Here is a 26,306-nt window from a genome sequence, read left to right on the forward strand (position 1 = left end):
CTCAAACGCGAAACGCTCTTAAGAATATCTTGTTTAGAAATTAAAGCAAGAATTACACCCAAAGTCTTTATTTAAAAGTTTAGTATACATATAAATTAGAATAAAATTATTGGTACATATATTATTTGCAGAAGATTATAAAATTGGAAAACAGCAAATATGACTGACAGCAAGGAAACTCATGAAAAGATCATTTGACATACAGAAGTAGGGTACTGTATCAACTGCTATACATGGGTGACAGGTTTTGAAGCATTTTAAGTAAAGAATGCTTTAACTTTACTACTTGACAATAGCTTAGAATAGAGTAAAAACATTTAAACAATTGTGTAGCATGTCCCTAAAGCACTGAAGTTTTTCTTTAAATCCAAACTCTGACATTTGGCTGTTACTTGTGTTTAAAAAGGCCTTCTGCAGCAGCTGGGAGCTGAGCGGATGTGACAGCTGGATACGGGGGAGATGTGGGTAGGTGATCAGCTTTGACACTGCTCGTATCTGAAAACAGAATGCAAAGACACACTCACAAACACACACACACAAATCTCCAGTGCCCCAGTCTCTTTTATTCTTCCTTAAACACAAACACAGACAGCCCACGCAACAACAGCACACGGGTGAAGGAGTGCTGCCTGTCAGCGCGTGGCGTGATATTATGCCACAGTGTCAGAGTGATTTTCAGGCTGGGGTGATTGGTGAGTGTGAGAAGAATGTGAAGGGCACATGAGTGGCAGTGCAAACACACAACATACAAAAGCACACACAGGTGATGCAACTGTGTTTGCTTACCGCTCCAGTTCTTTATAGACATCATCCTCTCCTCTTGGCTTCAAATCCTGACATAAAGAAGAAAGGGGAAACGGGAAAGAGAGCGAGAGAGAGAGTGAGTGAGAGTGAGAAGGAGTGGGACAGAGAGGAGAAGGATAAAGAGATGTACTCAGGCCAGATTTATGTCCCTCTGGTGTGTAATGAGATTGATTTGTTAATACCACTAATGTAAGGGTGACAGTTGATAGGCAATGTTTTTATCTGAGTGAAGGCTGATAGATTAGAGGAGAAGACTGGAAGTGAGAAGGAAGACGTATCTGCTGACAGCTTAGGGAGGGTGCAATAGAGAGAATGAGACTTTGTATGCACTAGTGAAGATGTGTGTCACAGTTACTTGCACAGAGACATGCATGCACAGTGCCTGCATGTGTGTGAGTGCATAATAACTCACCATGTAGACTGGACCCTGGGGAGGGGCCTGTTGGGAGGGGAAAAAACTGGTTTAATGAACATCAAGTGACAGAGAGGGAGGGACACTTGAAGTCGGAGGAAAACAGAAGCAGACGAGGGAAGAAAAAGTGCACTATAGAAAGAAGACGGTAAAGGGGGGGAGGGGAGGGGAGGGGGAGGGAAGCAAATACCAGAGGGGCGATGGAGAAGCGGGGAAGATGAGGGCAAAAATCATCAGGAGGTATTTAGTTGAATTCATCACCTGTCTAATATCTTCAGGATTCTCATAGATGTTCTCTGCTTCACCCGAGTGGACAGACAGAGACTGCTCGATACCTGAGTACAAAAAGACAGTTACTAGTGTACACACACGCAAACACACTCGGCTGCACAGGGATGGAGGAGCTGGGAGTGGGGTGGGGGGCAGATTCATTACAACAACCCCAGAGGATGTCACGGCCCAGATCACTCAGTGGAAGCCAACAGGGGCCAAAGATGGACGGAACACGGAAAGCTGTCAAAAAAGAAAACGCCAGAAGACTCACCGCGATCAGAAATGTGTCTCTGTCTCCATAGCAACACACCGACAGCTGCGGCAACCAGGGGCACCAGGAGTAATAAAGCAGTGAGAGAAGGGCGCGGGGAGGAGGTGGTGTCATCGACACTCTCTACAAAAGGAAAAAGTGAGAGAAAGAGAAAAGAGAGAGAGAAGCATGATTTTTTCCAAGAACGGTGCTAATATAAAACTCAGAGAGCGGTGATGGTGTGCGGTTGAATGACATTAAGGCTGTCCAGGAACTTATTGCTGTTTGCTCTCCAGTTTGTTCTAGTCGAGCAGGGGGGGGGGAACCTTTTTTTCTTAACACTTGGAGCTATATTTTAGGACATTTTGCACTTCCAATTTCCTGAACATGTTACATGGATTTGCATCATACTGCTGTCAGTCAAGGACAAAGGGTGCAGTGAAATAAGGCGAGGAAATCGAGACTCTAACAGACAGAATGAATAGTCTGTAGAGCAGCTTCGAAGACATCGATCTGACAGACCCTCCGTCTGGACAGTAAAGGCTGTCAATTTGAAGCATGGATGAGAAGACGGAAAGCAGCAGTATCAAGGAGACCAGATACTCTCTGATCATTACAACAAACAACAAAAACTCAGCAAAATGCCACTTCCACACAAAGCTGTTTATGCAAAAACAAAACCCTAATTATTCCATTTCTCATTTTCTAAATATGATGTAGGTAAAGTCTGGAGATGCTTTTCTTTGCACTCCGTTGACATCTGATCCCAGCGACAAAAAGCTTCTAGGCAAACTGACAAACAATGGGGGATTGCAGTCCTTCAGCCAATCCTGGCCGATGCAGTATTTAAAAACAGGTGGTTTAAAAGCGTAGGCATGATTATCACAAACATTACATAAGCACAACATTAGCTCACTGTTGTACAAGTCAAATTTTGTGGGAAGAGCACATGCGTGCGATCAAACTTGTAAGGATTGTTTGCATAATGACGGTGACATCAGTCTTGCAAAACACAGCCACCGGGCAACATGGGAAGCAGCAGGGTGGCGCCTGTTTCCACAGAGATTGTGTAAATTAGTGCACCTGAACAAGCGCACCGTTGTCTGTCTGCTCAACTGTAGATAGAGCACAAAACGGTAAGATCTAACAAACGTCTTTGGGTTACACAAGAGAAGCCTCATTCACTCTCAATCACTGCAAAGACTGATTATGTAATTACATAATTAGCAGAATTTATGATTAACTCCTTCATTTAAGATTCTCCAAAGGACAGAAAAAAGGTGAAAAGTAAAGTTCACTTTCACCAACTTTTCACAAATTTTGTTTGAAAGGGGATTGGCCCTTGGGCTTCACCTTAGCCCCGGTGTCTCAGCTTTTAGCCAGCTTCAAAATAATCAATCATTATGTGCTGTGTGAGGTGTAATTGATTGGTGAGTGAGTGTAGAGGTTGCTAATGGAATATTGTAGTGAGAGCTGACCCCAAGACTGACCTGCTCTGTTCTCCATGCCAGCTTTAACGCATGAATTATGGTAATTGAGCACAGTGAAGTGAGGCGTAACTGCCCCTAGATTCTCGTGACCACTTGTCCTCTTCTTTCTTTCTTTCTTTCTTTCTTTCTTTCTTTCTTTCTTTCTTTCTTTCTTTCTTTTTCTTTCTTTCTTTCTTTCTTTCTTTCTTTCTTTCTTTCTTTCTTTCTTTCTTTCTTTCTTTCTTTCACCTTCCTCTATATCTTTACTATTTCTTTCCCCCATTGCCACTTCTTTACCTCATCTATTTAATCTCAAATGAGGTAGGGAGTGATTTATATTATTGCAATTGTAGGGAGGAGTGCCTGAAGAACTGCTTGAATGCTTTGCAAACGATGGACAAACTGAAGATAGAAAATGACTGCAGAAAATCCCTGACATTTGAAGTATGTTGTGTGCTCCTCAGCACAATAATTGGTTCAATTCTGCATTCTTTGAACTCTGCCACCGGTGAAAGAATTTTGACAGTGCATTGTTATTTTACCTCCTACACCATGCACTCTGCTTGGCTTACATTTCAGTTAATATCCTAAAATTATAAATATAAATATGGGTTGTTTGGTGCACTAAAAACTTGCTTCACTTACTTCCTGCTCAAAGCACAAAAATGATGCTACCCGAGATGTCTTCCAGAGAAAAAAAAACAGTTCAGAAACCTTGAACTGTCACTACTTATTGTCACATTATCCATTATTAACCATGATTTGATTTTTTGTGCTATCTTGCACTATTGCTGTGTTTGTGCAGTCTGCCACTTTTCAACAGAAAAAAAATGTAGGTCATCCAACACTCACATTATTTGAATTTTCACTCTGTTCAGTCTAAATTCCCTGTGACATGCTGGAAAAATGCAACGCTTGTCATATTTATTCTACACACAGTTGCAAGAAATAGTTTGAATTTCCAGAATTTATGAGGCGATTACTCATAAAATGTGGTCTTATCTTTATCTAAGTCACAATTATAGACAAATCTGATTAAAAATAATAACAAACACAGAGCTACCAGCTAGAGTGCAGGCTGAAAGTTGTTACACTCTTGAATTTATTAACTTGCTGAACCCCCTTTAACAACAACAATCTCCAGTGGATTTTTTTCCTGTGGCTGCTTCTGAGACTTGCGCATCTTTGAGACGCTCTTGTTTCAGTTCATCAGTATTTCAGGGACATCTTGATTGAACAGCCCCCTTCGGGTCAAACCACAACATCTCAGTTGGGTCGAGGTCAGAACTCAGAATTGGTGTGATGTTTGCAGGACGCCCACTCCGAGGGAGAGCAGCTACAGTCCTGATTTTCCTCCACTTGCAGACAGTTTTTCTTGTAAACTCATGAACACCCATGTCTTGAGAGAAATGCTTTTGGAGCCCTTTCTAGCAATATGCACTTCTATGATGCCATCATCATGTGAGAGTTGCTTCAAGCCAGTCTCTCTTGAGAAGAGCAGACTTTGCCAGTAACCTGACTTTGTGTGCATGTATTTAGTAAGAAGAGGCACATCTCCAGCCCACACTTCCAGTCTAACCTGAGCACAGAAGCACCCTAACTTCTCTCAGCCTAGACTTTAAATATTTACTCCGTGTGCTCAATCTGTGCATAAAAAGTGCAACTTCTAGCTACATATTGAGTCAGATTGTGTTTGACTATAAGCATGACTTAGCTTATCATCAGAATATCCAAAAAGTCCAAAAACTTTCTCTTACAACTGTATATGTATCTCAACCTGACCACTCCAATCAGACAAAATCTTGCTGCCTCATCTCTTCTCCTACTCGCCATTCACCCTCCAACGCTCGTTCTTTCCTGTGCATTATTCTTATAGCTTTACCATCACCATGCATCACGATGAGCTCTGGGGGCCTTCAACCCAAGTGATGTATTGGGTTATGGGGAGTGAACTCATCTCTGCTAAGGGATTCATTCAACTGTCACATCCTCCTGTGTTCCTCCACAGCCACCAATACAATAAGCTTGAATTATTTAGTTTTTGTGGGAAGAGATGTCCTAAGGTCTTGTCTTCTTATACTCAGATAGCTGGGTGAGTTTGATGAGAAAAAAAAAATAGCCTATATGGCTTTATATTTTCTAGAATAAAATGCAGAGTAGAATATTATCCAATGCATTAAGTTATTCAGCTGGATATTATCACAAAGACTTTTTGTACGGAAGCTTTGACCTGTGACCTCTTTAGCTACATTAAGAAAGCATAACATATGGTATCTGTCATGAGCTTTCGTCTCTATAAACCCAAGGCTCTCTGGCAGACGAGCTGACCTGGGGTTGGCTTGAATACGCCATAGAACGCTTCGTGCAGCAGATATCCGGGAAGCATCCACATTCATGGTTAATTATTCCCAAGCAGACAGGAAGTCTGCCAGGACTGTTGTGTGTTATATAATAGTGATCCTAAAGAAAATCAGAAAACACACCAACCTTTGGACAAATTCTGCACAACCTTTGGAGACACTGTGATAGCTTGTGTTGCCTGAATGGCCTGCCCATTTTTCAGGTGGAGAACGCAGGTGTAGTTTCCTGCTATGTCAAAGGTGATGGGCAAGGGCAGACTGGTGGTGATGCTGCCAAGGCTGCTGCTTGACATCTTTAGCTTTCGACTCGCGTTGTGATGCTTCCACTCGACTTTTCGGACCTGGGACCGCTCCGAGTAGAGGCAGATCAACTCCATCTTTGAGGAATATTTCTTGATTTTAACTGTGGAGGTGATGCAGAGTGATAAGCGGATGAGTGGAGGGCAGCACGGGAAGAGAACGAGACCAAAGAAATAAAGGGAAGCCAGTAGGAATGATGAGTTACAGAAAAGGCAGTTGCGGGGGGGAACAAGGTGTGTTAAAGGGTAGTGTGTGAATATAGAAAAGGGCAAGGACAGATAGAGAGTAATGAGGTAAAGGGATATGAAAAACAAAGAACAATTCAGAGAAGGGTCAAAATAATATATATTCATTAACTTGATTTGCTGCTAATGCATCGCTTGACTGTGACTGATGTTTAGTGTCTCATCAAAGTGGAATGAGAATCCATCTGGGTGTAATCAAGCTCCACAGACCCCATCCACACACACATAAAAAACACACACATTTCACTCTTGATTAGCGTGATCAGTGTGGGCCACCTACAGCCTTGGTGGGAGGGCAGCAGGTATAATCATGCATAATGATACTTATAATGAGGTGGGGTAAAAATATGTGCATCACATGATTAGTGCATTGGTGGTGCATGGTTGGATGTGTGTGTGTATGGGATGCAGATGTGTAAAGCAGGGTGACAGCGACAGTGACTGATCGGCCGGTCATGTCTGGACAACTGTGATGGATGCCAAGGGGACTGTGATTAGTAAAACCCTCCAAGGCCACCATGACAGGGCATGGTGTATGCGTGCATATTAGCTTTGGTGAATGTGGGTGATAATGTGTGCTTCTGCAAAGTGTGAAAACTCCTCAAGGCACACTCATAAAAATCAACAAGCACTCTGCTTGATTTTTTTTCCTCCTTTAAATTTATGAATTGAGCAAATGTTCTTTTTCATGTGTGTAAAGTCAGTGTATTCCTTTAATAATGTAATTTATCAGTGGCTGCAGGAAATTTTCTCTTCCTTTATTCTGCAGTCAGAGTGCATCGTCTGTAGGAACACTGAACTGGGTTAGAGAAAAAGTCGGTGTCTTGCTCAAGGACAATTCAGCAGGAGAAATGACACCTTGACACGGGCCTCCTGGAAGGAAGTCTCTTTTCACTACAGCACTCTTTGAGCCTGCACTGACTTTGCAACTAAGCTGCACATAGTTTAGTTTCACAATTTATATGGTTTTTATTCTATGGTAAGTTCAACACCATTGTCCAGTGTCATTGTGAAATGTATTAGCAGAGGAACAAAAGAGGCATTTATATTAGTTTAGTATAAAGACTTTAAACAAAGTTTGTTTGTTTTTTCCAGTGAAAAAATATCTAAGGTTTGCCAAACAGCCTTAAACATACTCGGACTTATTGTGCAGCAAGCAAAGACGCTGCAATGAGGCTGATTTTATTAACATATTTTAGACTGATCTACGTTGTTAGAATGGGCTTAACCTCACAGTCTAATGCAAACTAGACAGTTCTCAAAAAAAGAGGACCAACTTATTTTGACCCTAAAAAGTTTTCCTCCCACATCCAGGGTAACTTAGAACTACGACAAAGATAAAAAACAATGACATTAACTAAAAAAATGGCAGCTAAAATTGTGGCGTAAAAAAGAAGGAGGTTGATTGTCTGGAAAAACTGTAGCTACTTTTTGTGTATTGCTATATTTTGAATTTTTCTGTAACAATATCCTGGTAAATGTGAAATTTTCAAGCCGAAAAAAGATTTGTGTTAATCATCAGTTAGATACTAAGCCAAACAAAGCAAGTTATTTTGATCTATGATGTCACCCCGAGCACAAAAGTGAATAAGCATGTTTCATTTAATGTCAAAGTACTGCTTTAAAAGTGTACAGAAAATGAAAAAATATAATAATAAAAGCAGAATAAGTAGGTGGAGAAATATAACAAATGGAGATGCCACCAGCGATTACATGAAAGGTCACTGAATGAATTGATGAGTATGAAAATGATGAGTGAGTCATATGTTATGGCCTTTGCAGGATTTCAGCTCAACACAAAAACATATGGCATACTTTATGATGAAAAGACCAAATAAAACCCATCCATCCACCCATGCATACCTACATATATATACACACACATACATACATCAACTGTTTACAAAGATTGTAGTAATATATTTTGAAGGCAGCGCTTAAATTCGTCCAGCAAATTTAAAAGTCTAAAATCTCTCTAGAATCTGTGTCAAGGAGAATAAAGACAATTTGTCTTTCCATGTATCTCTTTTATCACAGATGCTTGCATAACAGCATCCTTTATGTCATTCTAACACATGTTACACTAAAACCAACAGTCCTAATCTCCAGTGACCCACTGGAGCTGCTCCTATTGTTTTATTCCTTCCAGTCCACCTCTTTCTACTGCCTCCTCCCTCTGACCCCGATCTGTACCTTTCAGCACGCTGAGCGACGTCCTCTGGCTGAAAACGTTGTCATTGAGCAAGACTTCACAGACGTAGAGGCCACCATCTTTCAAGTCAGGAGTAAGCAGAAAGGAAAAGCTCCCAGCCTCTGGGTTGTAGGGTAGACCAGCCATCTGTAGTTTCTCGTTTTGATTAGTCATTAGAGTACCCCTCCAACGGTCGTAATCGAACACCTTCTTCGTATTATTTTGATTTCTGGTGTCTGGAGGAACCCAGTGCACCTGCACATAGTCCCCCACAACACCAGGACAGGTTAAGAGGAAGGATGTGTGAGCCTGAATGGCAGTGGAGATCAGAGGACCTGCAGGAAAGGGTGGAGGAGGACAGATATGGAGACATTACTGTCCAAGAAGACACGTGGATGGGGAATTCAGACTTAAAAAGTGGATGCATGAAGAGTGGGGTAGAGAAACTATAAACAGAATAGCAAGAAAGTGGGAAAATGGAGATACAGTAGGGGAAAAAATTCCTTCAACAATAGGGATTACATTCTTATATGCTGAGAGTCACTTCTTCAGCTCTGCTCTTGCATTCTGCTCTGCCTGATTACCAAGCTGCTGACACAGGACTTTCAGACTGCTTGTGTTACAGAGTTACTTACCATGTGTTATATTGGTGAATGAGGCCACTTTGTCAGCTGTGGGGATGGGGTTGGGTGGGGGGCAAAAAGCAAATAATGAATAATACATAAATGTAGCAACTATAATATTCACAGGAGGACTAGCTGGATTTTAGTGCAGATCTACACTCTGCTTTTGAGTCTTGAAACTGGTCTATAAAAGTAAATACTTTGAAGAACTGTAGCTACAAGACTTCTAAATAAATAATGCTGTTGCTGGAGTTTCTGGCATTGATGCCCACTTGCACCATCAATAAAAGCAACAACAAATGCATTCTAGCTCGTAATGCTTCTGCACGGCTTCTCTTCTTCCAGTCAGCCTTACCAGAAACTGTTACATCCACATTGAAAGCAAAGAGACGGCTGCTGCTGTTACCCCGGGGGTAAACCATACAGACATAAGCACCATCATCGTTGTTCAGAACTTGTGGTAGTTTGGCCACAGTGTTGGTCTTTGACTTTTTTTCGCTCTTCAGTGTAATATCACCAGGTCCTGCCCAGGTGACCTTTGTGAAGGCAAAGTCAGGAGTGACGCTGGCAATCAGCCGCAGGGTGCTGTACTGAGGAATGGGTACATCGGGGACGACGTTGACTGGAGATGAGACAGGAAAGAGTTAATTTGTGCAAATGCACTTAATTCTCCAGCCATTTAAACAAACATTCATTGTGGCAGGCAAAAACAGCCTTTTATTGCTGTATCTGGATGATGTGAGGCTCATTTCGATTGCAAGTAAATTATTTATCTGCTGTGTAACTATCAACATAAATCTAGTGGGTTTTAAAGTCCAGTGTTTCCCTCTGGAATGCAGTGGATTAAAGGTTCAAATAAAACAGTGTAAAGCGAGCTGCATATATAGGTGCACTACTTGACTTAAGAAGATGTGCCAGATGTTACGAAATAAAAGTGTGGTTGCAGAAAAGATCATTTCCTACATATACTGTTTGCTGTCATTTATAAATCAAGCAAATAATATTCTTTTAGTTATGCAGCATTGTGAAGAAGAACTGTGTATAAAAAAGACATAGAGAGATTTAAAAGAAAAGGAAAGGACAGCATGGAGGAGCCGAAACGCAGAAAAATCAAAAACAACTAAGTTAAAGTCTCCCTACACTAAAAGATTTAGTTGATATTTCTTCTCCTGGTTGTGGGACTCTACAGAATGATGGATGTTCAGAGACACATGAAAGCTCTTCAAGTGGAAAGTTTCTCTGAGTGTACCTAAAATGTATTCTTAAAGATGAGTACCCAGAAGACTGATCTGGGACAGACATCACAACTACTTTGAAAGTCAGTGGTCCAATAGGTAAAATACACTGTTGAAGCCCGGACTCACAAACACTGAGAACAGACTTTTTCAGTGGCAGCTTGTGTCCTGTAGTAACATTTGGAAATTCATCTATCTGTTTTCTTAACTGCTTATCTGCTAGGTGTGGTGGGCTCGAGCCCTCGTCATGGTCTGACAGACCACATTTTTCCTTCCCACTGTCACTCACTAACTGTTTGCTCATGAGGGTCATCTGATTGTGTTATTGTAGGGTCTTTACCTACAATGTAAATTTCCTTGTGGTGACTTGGAGAAATGGTGCTATATAAACAGAACTGAACTGAATTTGGAGGGGGGGAAGGTAAACACAAGGAGAACCCTCACATCCACACCTACAGTTGATTTAGAAGCACTACGAAGATGGAGTACCTGAGAAAACCCCATCCAAACTTCATGTAATCAAGCAGGAGGTTTCAACCTACAGCTTTCTTGCTGTGCTAACCATTGCACTGCCATGCAGCCATGCTGAGAATTCTTGAAAACCGCATTACAAAAATTATTATTTAATGATGAGTGTGTTTAGATCTCACAAATTACCTGGTGGGGAACTTTAATCATTTATAGATCTGTATAAACACATATGCATACTTTATATATCTGAAAATCTTTGGTGACATGTTAGTAGGAGTATCTTTCAAATGCACAATAACGTCTTGTTATTCCTACCTGTAAGGATGACTAAAAGGATAATCTCCTCCTTAAGTATCTTCTCTTGTTGTCGTATCAAGCATGAGTAGAAACCAATGTCTGCTGCTTCAGGCTTTAAAGACAGTGAGAAAACCCCACTGTCTTTAAAGTTAGAGTCAGTCAGTTGCATGGATGGCTTCAAGGCACTTCCAGAGATCCTTTCATTTGTACTGGCTAACATGATCAATTTCCACTCATTTGTACAAAATAGCTTCACCTTCCAGTTAATGGTCACAGGCCCTCTCACACTTGTGTCATTGCAGATCAAAGTGGTAAGCATTCCTTCTCTGACCACCACAACATCGTTCCAATCTGAAGGAGAATAGACACGTTTGCCATTATAAAAGATTAATTCCTGAAGCTGAAATGCATTGAAAATATAGTCTTGCTTTACTGCTCGAGTTTTTTTAATCTTGTGCGCAAAGGACAGGATTATGTTTTTCAACTCAAGAAATGACTCTACACATGGCCATATGTAGAGTAAAAGCAACTATTACAGTTAATCCTCATCCCTATTTATGAGTAAAAATGATTTAGATGAGTTTAGCTGAGGCTATTATGAGGCTTCTGTTGTTAGAGTCAGTCATACATAATGGTTATCTTTCAAAGTCTTTTTAGCACAGAATTCCTCTCTTTGTTTCCCCAGACGGTACAGTATTTCCTTGTAGTGCTGCTGTGGATGGATAGTAACAAAAAGAACTTTGCACTAAAAAGACTACGGGAGATAACAACTCGATTTATGTAAAACAGACAACTAAAGCTTCACATTTGCTTCAAATGAATTTAAAATGCATTTCAGAAAAACAAATACTGTGGATTTTTCCATCTTATGATAACTGTGGGCATATCGGTGCTGCATAGGATTAAATAGCAAGGTAAACTGGACCAGGTGGCAAAAACGGCAAACAGCAAAAGGAGAGAAGAAAGCTTTTTTCCTTCTTCTTAACTTGGTAAAAGATACAGTAGGTATAGTTTTGTTGTCCCAGAGGGTCAATTTAAAAAAAAAAAACTATACCTACTGTATCTTTTACCAAGTTAAGAAGAAGGAAAAAAGCTTTCTTCTCTCCTTTTGCTGTTTGCCTCGCTAGGTGTGACTCATCATCGTAATTTACATTCAGAGCTGTGAATTCATTAAAGTTTGCACTACAAAAGCTGTAATTGCTGGGAAATGAAGGCAGTGTTTTCAGCATGAATAGTTTCAAGTACAGTTAAAAAATGTGCTTCCAAAAATCACAGAAATCGGTTCGTACCTGTGATGCCGATGCGACAAGAATATACCACAGAGAAGGAAGCAAGAATAAAGGTGAGAAAACCAGCCTCCATCACAGATTTAAAGAAAAGAAAAACCACTCTCACTGCACCAGTTGTCTCTGTCTTTGACACTGTGACCTTTCTTACTCTTCTTCGGAACAGCAAGAAGTATTTTTCTGCATCCTCCAATATTATTGGTTTGCCTGAGTGGCATCTTAACAACTTTGCTGCACATCTTTGAGCCGAACAGGATATGGAGCAACCAGAATGGACATAATCAGCAGGAAAAGACTGTTATTATTCCAGTCATGTATGTGTGCATGGAGCTGATAAAATACATACACGGGCATTACCATAATGTTGGTGTATGATGTTTTACAACACTTCCGAGCTGAACTTCAGGGCAATTAGTAACAGAACTTCTGACCCCAACGCCGAGTTTGACAAAAGGAACGAGCATGTACTCATGTGCGTATCACAATGTGTGTGTGAAACTGAGAAAACGATAAGAATAACAGAAAGTGAGGGATTGAGGGAGATGAAAAAGCGAGAAATAAAGAGCTTGGGTTGGTGTGGGTGCACTGCAACCCCTAGGCTACATGTCTTTACATCCCATAAATGTCTTTAATTAAGCTAAAGGTATTATCAGCTCCTCTGAGCACTATTACAGATTTTTCCATAATTACCATTGGGTGAATGGGGGCGGTGAAGAGAGATAGTGAAAGAGAGAGAGAGAGGGAGAGAAAGTAGATATGTATTGTGGGTGTCTAATGACGGGGAAAGAGAGAAAAAAAATTAAGAGCAGCACGAGGGGGAGAAATGTGGAAGGAGAGGTGCTCAGACAGAATAAAAAAACCCGGGGAGAGAAGAAGTGTGAGAGAGTGTTGCAAGGGAACAGAGACAGTGTGACTTCAAAGAAGCCTGTGGCTGCTGACAAAGAACGTGGTGCTGATCCTGTGGCCCCTCCTCTATGGGTAAATAATCACCATAAGCCTTGGCTCTGTCTAATGAAGCCACTGCCAATGAGCTAATATCTGTTAACTATGGGCTTCATTATCACTGCCACAGACCCCTGGAGAGCATGAGGATGGAGGACGGGATGAATAGCAGAGAGGAGTGAAGGACGAGTGGACAAAGAAAACTGAATGAAATGGGAAGAGGGAGAGAGGAAGGGAAGGAAGGAAGGAAGGAAGGAAGGAAGGAAGGAAGGAAGGAAGGAAGGAGAAATTAGGAAGGGGAGGAAAGTGAAGTTTAAATGAAGGGAAGGTGTAAGGGTATGAGATGGGTGGTCTTCGCTCACTTCCCATGACTGTGCTGGTCTTCTAACACTGTGCTACAGAGCCAGGAGGCAGAATTAATTCCTTTTTAGGAAAAGAAGTCTAAAAGAAAGATATACTTTACAGCTGTTTTTTCAGGTGTGCACACCATTGCTTGACCTCTGATCACTATCAGCGTCTTCAGAATTTGCATCTCAGTAATAGTCTGGAAATAAGAAGCTTGAGGGGAACTGAGAAAAGGAAGAGAACGGCAGGAAGAAGGCAACATGGTTTAAACTGTGGGACTTACGGAGATGTAATTACATTGGCTGTAAAACACTTGGGTATAGGGATTAGACCTAAACCAGATAATGCCATTGCTATGCTAGTGTGCACCCTGCTTCAGAGGAAAATAGGGCAAAATGAATTGGAAGTTATTCCGTAGAAGAAAAAAATCTCATCAACAATGAGTGTGCTGGAGTCTGCAAATAGATACATGAGAAGCTGTTTCCTTGTGATTTGATTTTTGTGGCTGCCACTGGTTTCGTATTTTGTCGTTCATTAATGAATGCTTATTGATTTTGGCATCTGCTGTTCTGGGGTTTATATGAGCTAATGTCACGTCTGTGCGCGGAAGCAGACAGCAGAGGGCGTAAGCATCATCTGCTTTATTTCATCATGACTCGGAGGAATTGTGTAAGCTAACTTTATGTTGTTGTTGTTGTTTTGTTTTCTGGCGTGTTTTTTAAAAATATAGTTTTAGGTTGTAAGTCACTTTTCTGTTGCAACAATTAGTAGTCTACACAAATTGCTGGTGAGATTATTTTACTTGGCAGCGCCCTAAAATTGGAAGTGGGTCGTGAAAACCGTATCATCCTGATGCTTTTGAAGGAATAAATCTCCCCCTCAAAGTGAAGCACATAAATTTTGTGACTCTGTTCTTTACGCACCAGCTCCACTGCGCATCTGCCCGCCAAAGAAGAGAGATCACTCCTCTGGTGTCTTTCCTCCCATTTTCTTCTTTGGTACAGTTCATCATCGGGGGTCTGTGAACAGCGGGTGCTGTGTGGTGAACAGATTGGAAAGCTCCATGAGGCAAATCTGTGATATTGGGCTGTACAAATAAATTCGCCTTGACTTAAAACCTGCTGCGTAGTTTGGATGGTATCTAGGTGCAGGTTGTATTCCAGGGAAAAATTCTTTCAGCAATTTCAACAAGTTGTTCTCTGAGCCCCCCCGCCTGCCATTGCTAATCTTAATTGTTTTTTTCGGAGGGGGGTGGAAAGGATAAGGACTGTGACGCCTGATGACATCACCTCAGTCACACACGCAGTTCGAGAGCCGCGCGCTCACACGCAGGAAATAGTTGTTGGAGCAGAGAGAGAGAGAGAGAGAGAAAGAGAAAGAAAGCAGCAGTTCTTCACATCCTGAACACCGGCGGAGAGGAACTATTCACCTGTGCGCTGCCAGGACGAATTCACAAGGATTTCCATTCATTTTTAGCCCATTTTGCTTTAAAGACGAACGAGGGACACTTCAAACAAGAATCTCTGTCGGACTCTTGACCTGTCCTGTAACCAAACAAGTTCTGATTCTTTGAGTGAGATTTTACTCCGAAATTGACCTTTATTTGAAGTTTTTTTTTCTTCTCAAAGCCCTATTTATTTCGGCGATCCTTCGTTCCTGGGGTTTTAGCGGACCGTAATCAACCATGGCGAGACATGATTCCCGAATCTGGCCTGAATGCACAAAAATGATAGGACTGCTCTGCTTGGTTTCGTCGATACTTCTACAGCACGGTAAGAAAAGATCACTTATAACAAGTCAGTGGTGTCCAGCTCATTGCCGACACCGGCTTGTTTTCCGTCTTCTTCTTCTCCGAGCTTGAATAATTTAGGAGAAGACCAATTTAAACCTGACTACCACCTGTCAGGGCGGTGACGGGCGAAGAAAATCCAGCAGGTGATTTCCTTGCTTTCTGTACAGGCGACGCTTTAACTCTTCGCTTTAACTCGTCGGATTTTCTCTGAGTTTTGACTATACTAACGCCAAGTGCGGTGGTCAGAGAGATAACTCTTTATTTTAATTATTTCTCTCAGAGGTTTTGATCGTAAACCAGGCCCATCGGTCTTTGACCCGAGTTTCGGTCGGTGACTCAACGCCATGTTTAGTTTCCCTAAGGTGTGGCTCTGTGGAGCAAGGTGTTGAGGCGAGGTGCCTTCTGCGCTTCATTGGTGACTTCTCCTCTTTAAACCTAGGCGCTGTTTCAGTCTATCCTTCGTACTCCTTTTCCCACCTTAAAGCCCATTTCATCCCCACAGCCCCCTCCTTGCTCCTTTTCATTCCTGTATCCACGCATTGACGAAAACTGGTCTGGTAACAGCTCTTAATGTACACTGAAACTGACAGAGGGGGCAAGAACTGGATGGCCCGCTCTGGCTAATATCTAGATGGAACTTGCGCATGATTTTCTTTCAGTGTACCGCTTGGATTTTTTAAAAATGTAATCTGGCGTCTATTACTTTAAGCAAAGTGACTGGCCACGCCTGCTCGCGTTAATAATTCAGCTGTTTTCCAGTCTGCTTGAGCTCAGGTAGCGTACAGGTACCGCGACCGTAGGGCTCCCCAAAAATATTCCTGGTATGCACTTAACCTATTAGCATATGAATATGTTGCAGGAAACCAGTTCAACATTCTCGCTGCCTTTCCTCACTAGACCGGGTATTTTGTTGTTCTTTTTTCCTGTAATTGGGGCAGGAATGTAGGACTAGATCTAAAGTCCTGGCACAGCTACAGTATACATTTTCAATAGTGAGCGGGTTGTGGTGTTTTTTAATTGCAGTATTTGAGTTATTCATGCAGTGGACCTTTTTTGTCCGATTTCATTTTACAGAACATGAAGTGCTCTTAGTGGAGGGAGAAAAGTGGAGAAAACAAAACAAAAGGCTTTACATATTTATGAGTGAGGACAAAAGCAAGGCATTCCCTGTGCAGGCACCAACGTGGCTTTTTCTTTTCATTTTTAGTATTTTTTTTTTTCGCTTTTTTTTTTCAAAAGGGACTTCTGTCTGATTTCCTTTTGGTTAATATGCTATGGGGAACTGAAACTTTTTACTGGTCTCCTTTTGCATTTTTTTACCTTCACTTTTCCCTCTAGAGGTTTGACAGCAACCACTTACCTCCACTTCTCCAGCTTCAATCTGGGAGCGAAAGAAGTTCATTAATTTTCTGCAAAGTTTTCAATTTAACATGGCCCAGCTTTAATGTAAAAACCTATCCAATTCAATATTGAATTGGATAGGTTTTTAATTATGTTGGCTTCTGTAATATTTCTGAGTTCAGCAGACAAGTGGCCTGCCAGTTTAAGCTCTGAAATTGAACTATAATACCAACCCCGACCCCCAAGATCACCACGAACCATGGATGTGGGTCAGAAAGGCTTTGGCCCATTACCAAGGAGATGTTTTTATTGGAAGAACGGTGGGCTTACGTGAGGGGGAGTGTTTTTTTTTTTTTGTTTTTTTTTAAGTGGGGGAGTATGAGGCTGTGGGAGTATTGTCTTTATGGCTGAGTAAGCTGCGTGTTTGCAGGGGGCGGCTGGCTGGGCGCCCGAGAACCCGGTGGGCATGCAGGGTCAGGGCTGGGGGAAGAGACTCTGTCCTTCTCCGCTCACAAATAAGCCATTGTTGTTGTGTTTTTAATCTTTTGTATACCTAAAAGCATTCAGAAAAGTATGCAAAGCCATTCTTGACGACTCTCCTCAGATTCAAGCAAAAACAGGTGGCTTTTCAGCGGCCCGCTGCTTTTGTGCGTTGGATTGATGTGGCTGAGTTTCTGGATTGGCTGGAAAACGCAACAGGCAGCAACTGATTAAGACAGGCGACGCCCTGGCTACCCTCTTTCCCACCGTCATTTGAAATCTCTCCCCCTCCCTCCCTCCCACCAAGCATGCGCTCCCTCCCCCACCGCTGCTGTCCACTACATACAGAGGCCTTGTTCTTGTCTCCGTCTGTTTTTTTTCTGCTGTCTTTTATTCTTTCCTGTCCAGAGCTTTTGTGTGGGTGATGGTAGTGATTGGGTTATTCAGATGGCCTCCCTCGCTCCCCCCACCTCTCTTCGAACTCAAGGCCGTGCTGTTTATGACAGGAACAACATGCAGCCAGACAGGACAATAAACCACATGACCTTACCATAGCCTGTCATGACTGTAGGATTTCAGAGCTGTATTCTTTTTACAGCTACAATCACACCAGCTAATATGATTATGCTGTAGAATATCAAAGTACTGAAAAAACCACAGCATTTTCACAATCATTAACTGCCCACCCTGTTCAGTCACACACAGACACACACACACAGATGTACTTAGCGTGGATACTGATTGACTCGAATGTACTGATCTTTCTTTTGGCAGTCCTCGGTGTGCAATAGTTCAGACTATTCGGTCTAACAGTTCCCCTCCACATGGTGTGAAACAGTGTATTCCTGCCAAGTCTGGAACAATTCATCATCACAACAGAGGAAGAGCACTAGACTCTGTCTATTAAGAGGAATGTAATTGATGGATCATGAGAGGAGGTTTTTTTTCTTTTCTTTTCTATGCTAATAAAGGGGAAGAAAAAAGTAAGTCCTTAGTATCTCATTAGTCTCAGTGGAGCGAGGAGTTTTCAGTCTGGCTTTAGTTTTTTGTGTTAATGGCTGTTGAGGTTTGGTCCTATCATTATGTAAATGAGCTGTCCTCACCCTTTTGCACCAGCACCGTAAATGTCAGAAGGATTTTGAAAAGGTCAGGTGTGTGCTTCTGTACGTGTGAAAGAAAATCTCGTCCCGACTGTGATATGTGCTGGTAAAAACACACACACTTGCACGCACACACATACTCGCTGAGGGTTCCTGTTTAAATGACACATCAATAACGTCTTCCTCTCGCTTATGGTCGCCATTAAAGGTTTGTTGATTCAGACATAAAAGTGTTCTTGAATTTATGGCTTAATGGAGACATGAGAGTGATGCCAATTCATTGTATTTCCCTTTATACGTGGGCAGTGTTTGGCAAATGTGTCCCAATTAATTTCGAATAACAAAATTGTGAAATGATTGAAGCTTTGGCATTTCACCAGATGAGCCTAATGATTTAGACAGCTTTTTAATACTACTTGTTATTTTTTTTTTTTTTTTTTTTTTTTTCCAGGTGCAGGACTTGGTAATATTTAATGGTCGCTCAGAAATGAAGCACCACTTATCCCACTATAAAATTGTGACAAATGTGAAGCTTTTTAACTGACGTATTGAAAACATTTTAGCACAAGGCACTTTTCATTTTAAAACCAATATGGTAGCTAAATTGATTAAATTGTTGATCCTTGACATTTTACCGGATTTTAGGTATACAGCTATTTTGATAAATCAGGTTTTAGTGAGATTACTTTGCTCCATAGAGTTTTCATTACCAGTGACCACAGACACAAAAGATCCATAAAGTTTATTGTTGACTTGGCAAATATTATTAGACTGGATGGATGGAGCGGAGCAGAGGGGGTCGATGCGCGCCAGCCGCTGCATCTTGTTGCGTTTTAGGCCACATAGTATACCACAGAGGCAGGCACAGATACGTGTGCACATTTAGCTGGTGATGCATGGGCGATGTAACCTGAGGCTGCACTGTAAGTCAGATGACATTCCAATAATAGGGCGGAGGCGACACATCACAGAATGACACTGCATGTGTGTATTACTGTTTGTTTCAGGAAGGCAAGTGTTATCCTCATCAGCAACCCTGTTATCTTCTACAGACATCAGATGTGAGGAGTTCCTTTTTTTCCCCCAACTCCATGCTCATTTAATTGACTGCCTTAAACGAGGCTTATCCTGCAACTTGTAATAATGATAGTGGGTTTCCTGTGACAAGAGAGCCAAAGCCAGCAGCTCTGCGTCTGAAGTCCCTCCCTGCTCTCTTCCGTTGACTTGTACATGCTGGGTGGATGGAGGTCACACTGGGAGCCCCCAGCCAGCATGTTTGTGTTTGGCTCTGAGAGTTGCCAGACGGCTGAAGTCAGTCCCATCTGATCCAAAGGAAAATGAGCAGAAATCCTTCTTTTGGAAGGAATGCCAAACATTATTAATATGCATGGTGCAGCTAAGGGGTTTCTAAAAACACAACTGTGCTGGGGTCGATGATATTCTTGGCGCAGGTGTTGGGTTTAACTCCTATCTACATCAAATCTGCGTGCATGTGCACACGCACCGATTAAGGTTCGACGCAAGATACCGTTCCATAATGTACCCTACCCACCCACATGCTTCTACATAATGGAGACTTTTAAGACTGTAGCATTTGCTGAAGTTGCATGCCAGGAGCTTATCTTGTATACAGTGGGATTTTTTTTTTTTTGTTTTTTTTTTCCAGTCACACACAGATTTCCACACCATTAGTCAAGATACCTTCTGCCAAATCTGCATTTTCCTATCTGCGTTTTCCTGACAAACCCCAGATGGAATTTAGGGAGATGCAGGTCAAACCCATTCCAGCTCAGACGACGTAGAGAATGAGCAGTAATTCCAATTGAAGATCCATTGAAAGGCAGCCAAACTCTTTAAAATGAAATCCTCTTAATTAACTAGGCTTGGGAGATGGGTGTCTCTGTGACCCTGCTGTAGAAAAAATCACAGAGGATGAGCAGCGGAGGCAGAGCGGTGAGTGGGGGGGTTGAGGTTGTCGACATTTTCAAATTCCACACCGCAGCGTCTTGGCAGAGGTGCTGGAGGAGGATTGCAGAAAACTGTGTGAGGGAGTGAACCAGGGAGGCCAGGAATTATCAGCTCATTTGTAATTTAGTCGCACCTCCCTCCCCTCTTCTTCTCTCTCACGCTCTCAAAGCATTAGGCACGTATTTAATAACTAAAGAGCCTTCATTGCAGACAGTAAAGGACTACCTCCACTAACCTTTCTCTTTTTATTATTGTTTCCTGGCCTGTAACCTCCCTCTGTCATCCTTCTCCTCTTTCTTCTGTCTTTGTCACATCCTTTTTATTTCTGAAACCATCCCCATAGTGCACTCAGCAGATCTCTGTGCAGCTAAGCACCGAGGCCCTTGACTGCGTCCTCCTCACAGTGTCCCTATATACTTGTGCGCACGCACACACACTCTCCTGCTCATTAGCAGTCACCTTAATGTGTCTAAATGGAGTTTGTGAGGTGGAAGGTGGTTTGCGTTATCGATCTGGTATTGAATGGTTGATGATGCAGTGTCCTTATGTGATATTGAAAACATTTAGGGCTTGCACTGTCGACACGGCCGTACCTTGAAACATCTCTCCCTTTGTTCCTCAGCTAATCCCTCCGCGTGTCCTCTCTGCCCCCAGTTTGCGAAATGTCGAGCCGGTTTTGTTGGCAGTACTGCCCGCGTGTCCCCCTTCACAGATTTCCCCAGCTCCAGCAGCACGCGTTACAAGCGTGCTGCATTTAGTTCCTTTTGTTACCTGTCTGCACACCGCTTTTAATACACACAAACGCAGACGTGTTGCGTCCTCATCGCATCTGACTTTGACAAGGTCATGTCCAATTCACAGAAGGAAATTGAATTTGTTGCGACAGGGTCTTGTCAAGGCTCTGGTAGCCGGGCACAGAGTCGTGCTCCTCAAAAACCGTGTGTGCACACCGACTGCTTTCAATTCAGTCAGCTTTCCCTCGTGATCCTGCTAGTCTTATCAGAGCAACACAGTAAAAATTACACGGCATAATGTGAAAATGTAGTATTCTTGCACAGATTGGATCTCGGAAGTATGAGATAAGAAAACTGATTTCGCTATTGCAGAGACGATGCACAAACAGGTTTTATTTTACTTATTTATTTATTTCACTGAAAGCGTGTGAAGCGTGCTCTTGTGTTTCGCAAGGCGAGCGGTCGTTTCCACAGTCCTGCGGTTCGATCTCGTCGCTGATATCTACTGTTTCACTTATTGGTTTAAAAATGTACAGCCACGCTACGTTGATAAACGAGCAGCAGTCTCGTCATTAGTCCCCAGAGCCTTGAAACGGCAGCTTTTAAATCCTCCCCTGAAGCAAACATCACATTAAGGTCAAATGGAGGCAGCAGGTTTATTCAGTTATCAACCCAGTGTTTTGTCAACAGGGTGTGCCAGGGTTTGCTTGTTTGTCGCTCCTTAGGGAGAGCAGGTCCTCCTTCATTGAAGTGATTTGTCTCATTCATCTGCTAAACTGATTGCCTGCTCTCTAATCGGCCACTTGCCCCCCCTCCTGTCACATTTGTGCCTTTACTTCCACTCCTCCATCTTGACTCATTCTTCCCCTGCTCTTTCTGCCTTCTTTGTTCACGTCCTCTCCTAATGCACCAACTTCCTCCTTTCTGTAATTTGGCACGCATAATTGATCCATCTGCTCAGCAAACTGCTGTGCCTTACTGTATCTCTTTTTTTTCCTCTTCTCTCATCCTGTTTTTTGTTCTCCTCCACTTTGTTTCTTAGTCATTAATCCCCCCTTTTCCTTCTGTAATTGGAATGTCTGTTGCTTTCCTCTATCCTCTTAGGCTTTCTATCTTTCTCTTTCTCTTCTGTAGCTCTCATGCCGTCTCTGTCCCACCGTCCAATTCCCCAGTTGTCTCTTCCACCTATGTCAGGCCTGGAGTTTCTGCTTAAGCCTATCCAAACTGCCTTTGCTACTTTCCTCCTTCTTACTCTCATTTGCTCCTCGTGTCTCTCGCTCTACTTTCTTCTCATACTTCCTTAACAACCCCAACCCTCCCTACAGACATTTGTATTGCAGGCATCTGTACCTTCCTTCCCCTCCTAACGAGTGCTTCTCCTCTCTCTCTCGTTCTTTCTTTTTTCCTTCTTGCACACATCAATCATCCGTTCTCTCTCATGCACTCCTCTCCTCCTTTCTCCTCTAATGGCGACAACACCACCTCCTCAACCCTAGTGGGCATTTTTTTTGAAGGTTAAGTTGCTGTGACACTTTTTACAGTGCGCTGCCCCACCTCACCTCACCCTTCCTCTTATTATCTCACCCTCCTTTCCCTTGCCCAGCCTGCAGAACGACAATCAGCACCACGTCCTCGCGCGACCACAAACACACACGCAGAGCACGAAAACAGTGCGTGCTTCGTACACACACGAGTGCTGAGGGATGTTGGGCTGATTTGATGGTTGAATCACTTGATTACTGTACAGAGGACAGAAAAGGAGAACTGACACAACAAAGTCAACGGAGCGAGAGCTGAGAATGAAGAGAGTTGGTGAGACGGCGAAATGGAAACAGATGCAGGATTTTATTTCATTTCAGCAGAACTAACCTGTCGTGCAATGCTAGGATCAGGATGACGGTGTCCACTCCCCTGCTGCTAGATGCTGTCACACACTCGTCTCCCCCGCAGGCGGTGACTAGGCTGGTAATATAGCTTGACTCATCTAACAAGAATCTCACACTGAGGCTGAAATGGGATTACGTCTCAAGAGTTAATTCCCAGAGGAAAAAAAAAAAAGTAATACTGTCCGAAACTTCAGCAGAAAATTTGCTTTTTTTTTTCTTCTTCTGAAACTTTGTGCGATTTTTTTTATTTTTTATTTTTGTGTGTGTGGGAGAAGCGAAACACTCTGAATATTTTAAAATAAAAAACAATCCGGTTCATTTGTTTTCCCCAGTACATCTTGCTGCTTATTTACCGTGAACGCTTTCATTTTATTCACACATTTAAAACTTTTTACTAAAAAGGACTAAGATGTGCTGAACCTTCGCGGCATTGAAATGGAAATGTAGCATAAAAGGATCCACACAGTGACCGTGGCGTGTGACGTCGTTGGTCTTGAACTTTTCTTTGTCATGACAGCACCCCCTACCCCCGCTTCCACTGTTGCCACTCCTGCTACCATTACCGCTGTTAAGCTCTTATTAATTACTTCTAGATGCGTGATAGGGCGTTAAAGAGAGCAGATGCCATAAAAGAGCAGCAGATCTCTGCATAAATGTAAACACAGACATAGTAGGAGGATTAACTGCCAGCAATTGCAGAGCAATGGGATTTCTTCACCACTTTAGCTAAGCTACTACCTACTAGATATGCAAGTCAAGATTGTGGCAAAACACAATTTTGGATACCTGTTTATCTATTTTAAAAAAGCTTTTGGTGTTGCTACGTGACGCATTTGTGCAAATATAGAAAGAAAGGGCTTCATAATGTGTGCAAGTAATGACACGATACTGTGTGCAGCTGTGGGGGTTAATGCTGGTGTGGTGAAAGTTGTAATGTTTAAAGATTTTTCAGGTAAAGTGAAAATGCACCACAGTTTATTTCATAGGATCTCGTCAGTTTCATGCCTGTGATAAAAATACGTTTGATTTTTTTCACACACTTTTCACGCAGCTACTTTAAATTGTGAATGAGGTGCTTTTCAAGACCGATGTTTTATTGGTCTCTCGTTAGTAATTTTGTTGTCATTTTCCTAAACGAAATATTGTTGGGTTTGGACTGTTGATGAGGCAGAACAGGTTATGAAGATGTCACCATATTATTTTTCCCATTATGTTTGGACATTTTAAAAAATCTAGGAAAATGATCACTGGACAAAAATCTGTGTCTGTAATTAACAATAGATAAATATAGTGAAGAACTCAGTGTTGTCGGAGCAGTATATTCACATGCGTGTTTCCTGCTTTCAAATAATGGAAACATCTTGGGTCAGGAGTCTTGTTTGACAACATTTTAAGTGCTTCTTAAGCGTGCGTTTGCACAAAAACAGTTCAACATTGAACCCCGGGATGATGGTTTTTAGTCCAGGCAGTCGGCTGGCTGATGCTAGACAAAGTGATGCACTCGGTGTTACTGCAAACAGAGACAGCATTGTTCTTAGCCAAGCTTAGAGACCCTCCTCCTCCTTCCTTTCAGCCTCCATTCCTTCTAATCCAGGTGAACTGAGGGAGATCATTGAAAAGGCCATCCATTGTCCCCCTTCCCCTTCTCTTCGCTTTCTCCCTCCACACCACACCTGTATCAATGGACAGAGCTGCTTTTCAGTAGTGGCCCTAGAGGGAAAGTGGCTCTGTAACAAGAGATGATTGCATAGTTTCTCTTGAAATGGAAGCTGACGGAGGGGCTTTTTTGTTGTGTGGATGGAGCACTGTGGTGCCTTTTAACAAGTTTTCTTTGTACGTAAGGTGTTGGTGCGCTTTTCATACAGAAAGTCGGATGTTTGCTATGTGCAAACACATGTTTGTGCCATCCATGTATCATGCACTTGCTTGTTACTTGGCCACTTGCTGCTTTGGCTTTCTGTCTTGGCCTCTTTAGGAAGAGCTGGATAGGGGTGGGGAGGCGGTATCTTCTCTTCTTGTCACCGTGGTCCTCTGGGTGTGTGCTTGCTCCCTCAGGATGCTGGAAGCCATCTCCTGAATCGTCTTCCTTTTTAGAAGCTTTTAAAGGAAACACTTTCTCCGTTTATTTCTGTCCTTTTTTCCCCCTTCTCGCTTCTTCCCAGTTTGCTCTTCTTGCAACAAGCTTGCGGCTGATTTGTGCACCAGTGATTCACGAATTATTATTTTTTTTTTCCCTCTGGCACAGCAGAGTCATGCGGTGTACGTGTGTGTGCGCGTGTGCGTGTGAGGAGGGTGTGCTGGGTCTGAGCAACAGAAGAAGACTGAATGCTGGGGGGGAAAGGTAGAGAAGGATTGTGCTGTGATGCCAGCCGCGATTAGAGCAGTAGCACTCGCCATTTAAGCACACATTTAAATAGACACAGCCTCGGGAAGATGGGGGGGCGAGGTGAGGAAAGGTTCCTCTGCTTGTGTAAACTAACACAAGTGTTCGCAATTGTTCTTGTTTTTTAATAGGAGACCCTCAGGCTCCTCCTACTAACTTTCTCTTGTTCTTTTGTTTGTCTCCTTTTCCTCCACAGTCTCCTTCTCCAGTGAATTCCTTTCTTTTTACACAGAATTGCTTTATCTGGGATGGATTATTAATGTCCTCCATTGATGTTTTTCCTCTGTGCCTCCCTCCGCTCTCGCCCGTCTTCGCATTCTTTTCCGTGACTCCATCTTGTGTGTCCGCTGATTTGGCTGTCGTCCCTGTGTCAGTCAGTCCCCCCCCTCCTCCTTCCAGTTTATCTCTCCTCCTCATTCCTTCCTGATGACTTTGTCCTCTCTCCCTTCCTCATCACCTCAGTCAATTGTGTTTGCTTCCTGCCTCCTTACAGTTTCCTCACTCCTCTTCATTTTACAGCTGTTCGCTATCTAACCCCCCCTCCCGCATGTCTCCTTTCCTTTACATTCTCTAAACCTAACTTGGCCTGCTTGCCTCTACTTTGACTGTCCTACTTTGATTTCCTCAGCTCTTCCCCCAGCTCCTCCTCCCTCTCTGTTGTTTATTTACATAGATGGAGGTAGGGCTGGCAGGATGGATTGATGGATGACGAGAGGCCATGGGTGAGAGGATCCTCTGGGTTTGATGGACGCTCTTGTCACTCAGGATAATACTTACAGAATTGGCTGGTTCGTTATTGTAAAAGTCCTTCCATGGAAGACTTGGCATCTATATTAAGACAACCTGGGCTGCTCATCCTGGTATCCGTTCAGTATCAGTAGATCTAACATGATTACAATATTGTGGACTTAAGGGCCTCACCAGCTAAAAGTAAACCATTTTTTAAGACTCATATTAGCAGTTTTGAACATCTCCACTGACAAAGGCTCTCAGCTGCACTGTGCGTCTGCCCTTTTAAAAAGCTCGTCCCTTGTAGATGACATAATTATGCAGTGTCAACGTGTGACAAGCTGAGCCATTAGAAGAATTAATATGTGCAGCGTAGGAGGGAGTCTGTCC

The 26,306-nt window shown here is 42.6% G+C and overlaps 2 protein-coding genes across 3 annotated transcripts in view; one reads left to right on the top strand and one right to left on the bottom strand.

The window, feature by feature from the left end:
- Window positions 1-52: 52 nt before the first annotated feature.
- g6fl (g6f-like) lies at window positions 53-12,354 on the bottom strand. Its single transcript, XM_085472704.1, has 11 exons — window positions 12,220-12,354; window positions 10,949-11,281; window positions 9,283-9,549; window positions 8,940-8,975; window positions 8,307-8,639; window positions 5,696-5,971; window positions 1,761-1,883; window positions 1,478-1,551; window positions 1,217-1,243; window positions 787-833; window positions 53-495 (listed from the first exon to the last, which is right to left on the bottom strand). Exons 1-11 carry the CDS (start codon window positions 12,290-12,292, stop codon window positions 474-476), a joined length of 1,611 nt encoding a protein of 536 aa, XP_085328830.1. The 5' UTR covers window positions 12,293-12,354; the 3' UTR covers window positions 53-473.
- Window positions 12,355-14,794: 2,440 nt separating this feature from the next.
- The window catches only part of LOC146698870 (nectin-2), a 92,014-nt gene continuing 80,502 nt past the window's right edge, over window positions 14,795-26,306 (top strand). Inside the window, exon 1 of one of the 2 annotated variants that reach the window (XM_085471721.1) lies at window positions 14,795-15,275. In XM_085471721.1, the coding sequence (XP_085327847.1) occupies window positions 15,188-15,275 (88 nt within the window). In that variant the 5' untranslated portion in view covers window positions 14,795-15,187. The remainder of the gene's footprint in view (window positions 15,276-26,306) is intronic. The other variant, XM_085471722.1, reaches the window with a different exon arrangement.

Source organism: Copadichromis virginalis, linkage group LG11 (genome assembly GCF_057382275.1).
Source record: "Copadichromis virginalis isolate Kocher_CV1m ecotype Utaka linkage group LG11, C_Virginalis_male_GT1.1, whole genome shotgun sequence".
Taxonomy (NCBI): domain Eukaryota; kingdom Metazoa; phylum Chordata; class Actinopteri; order Cichliformes; family Cichlidae; genus Copadichromis; species Copadichromis virginalis.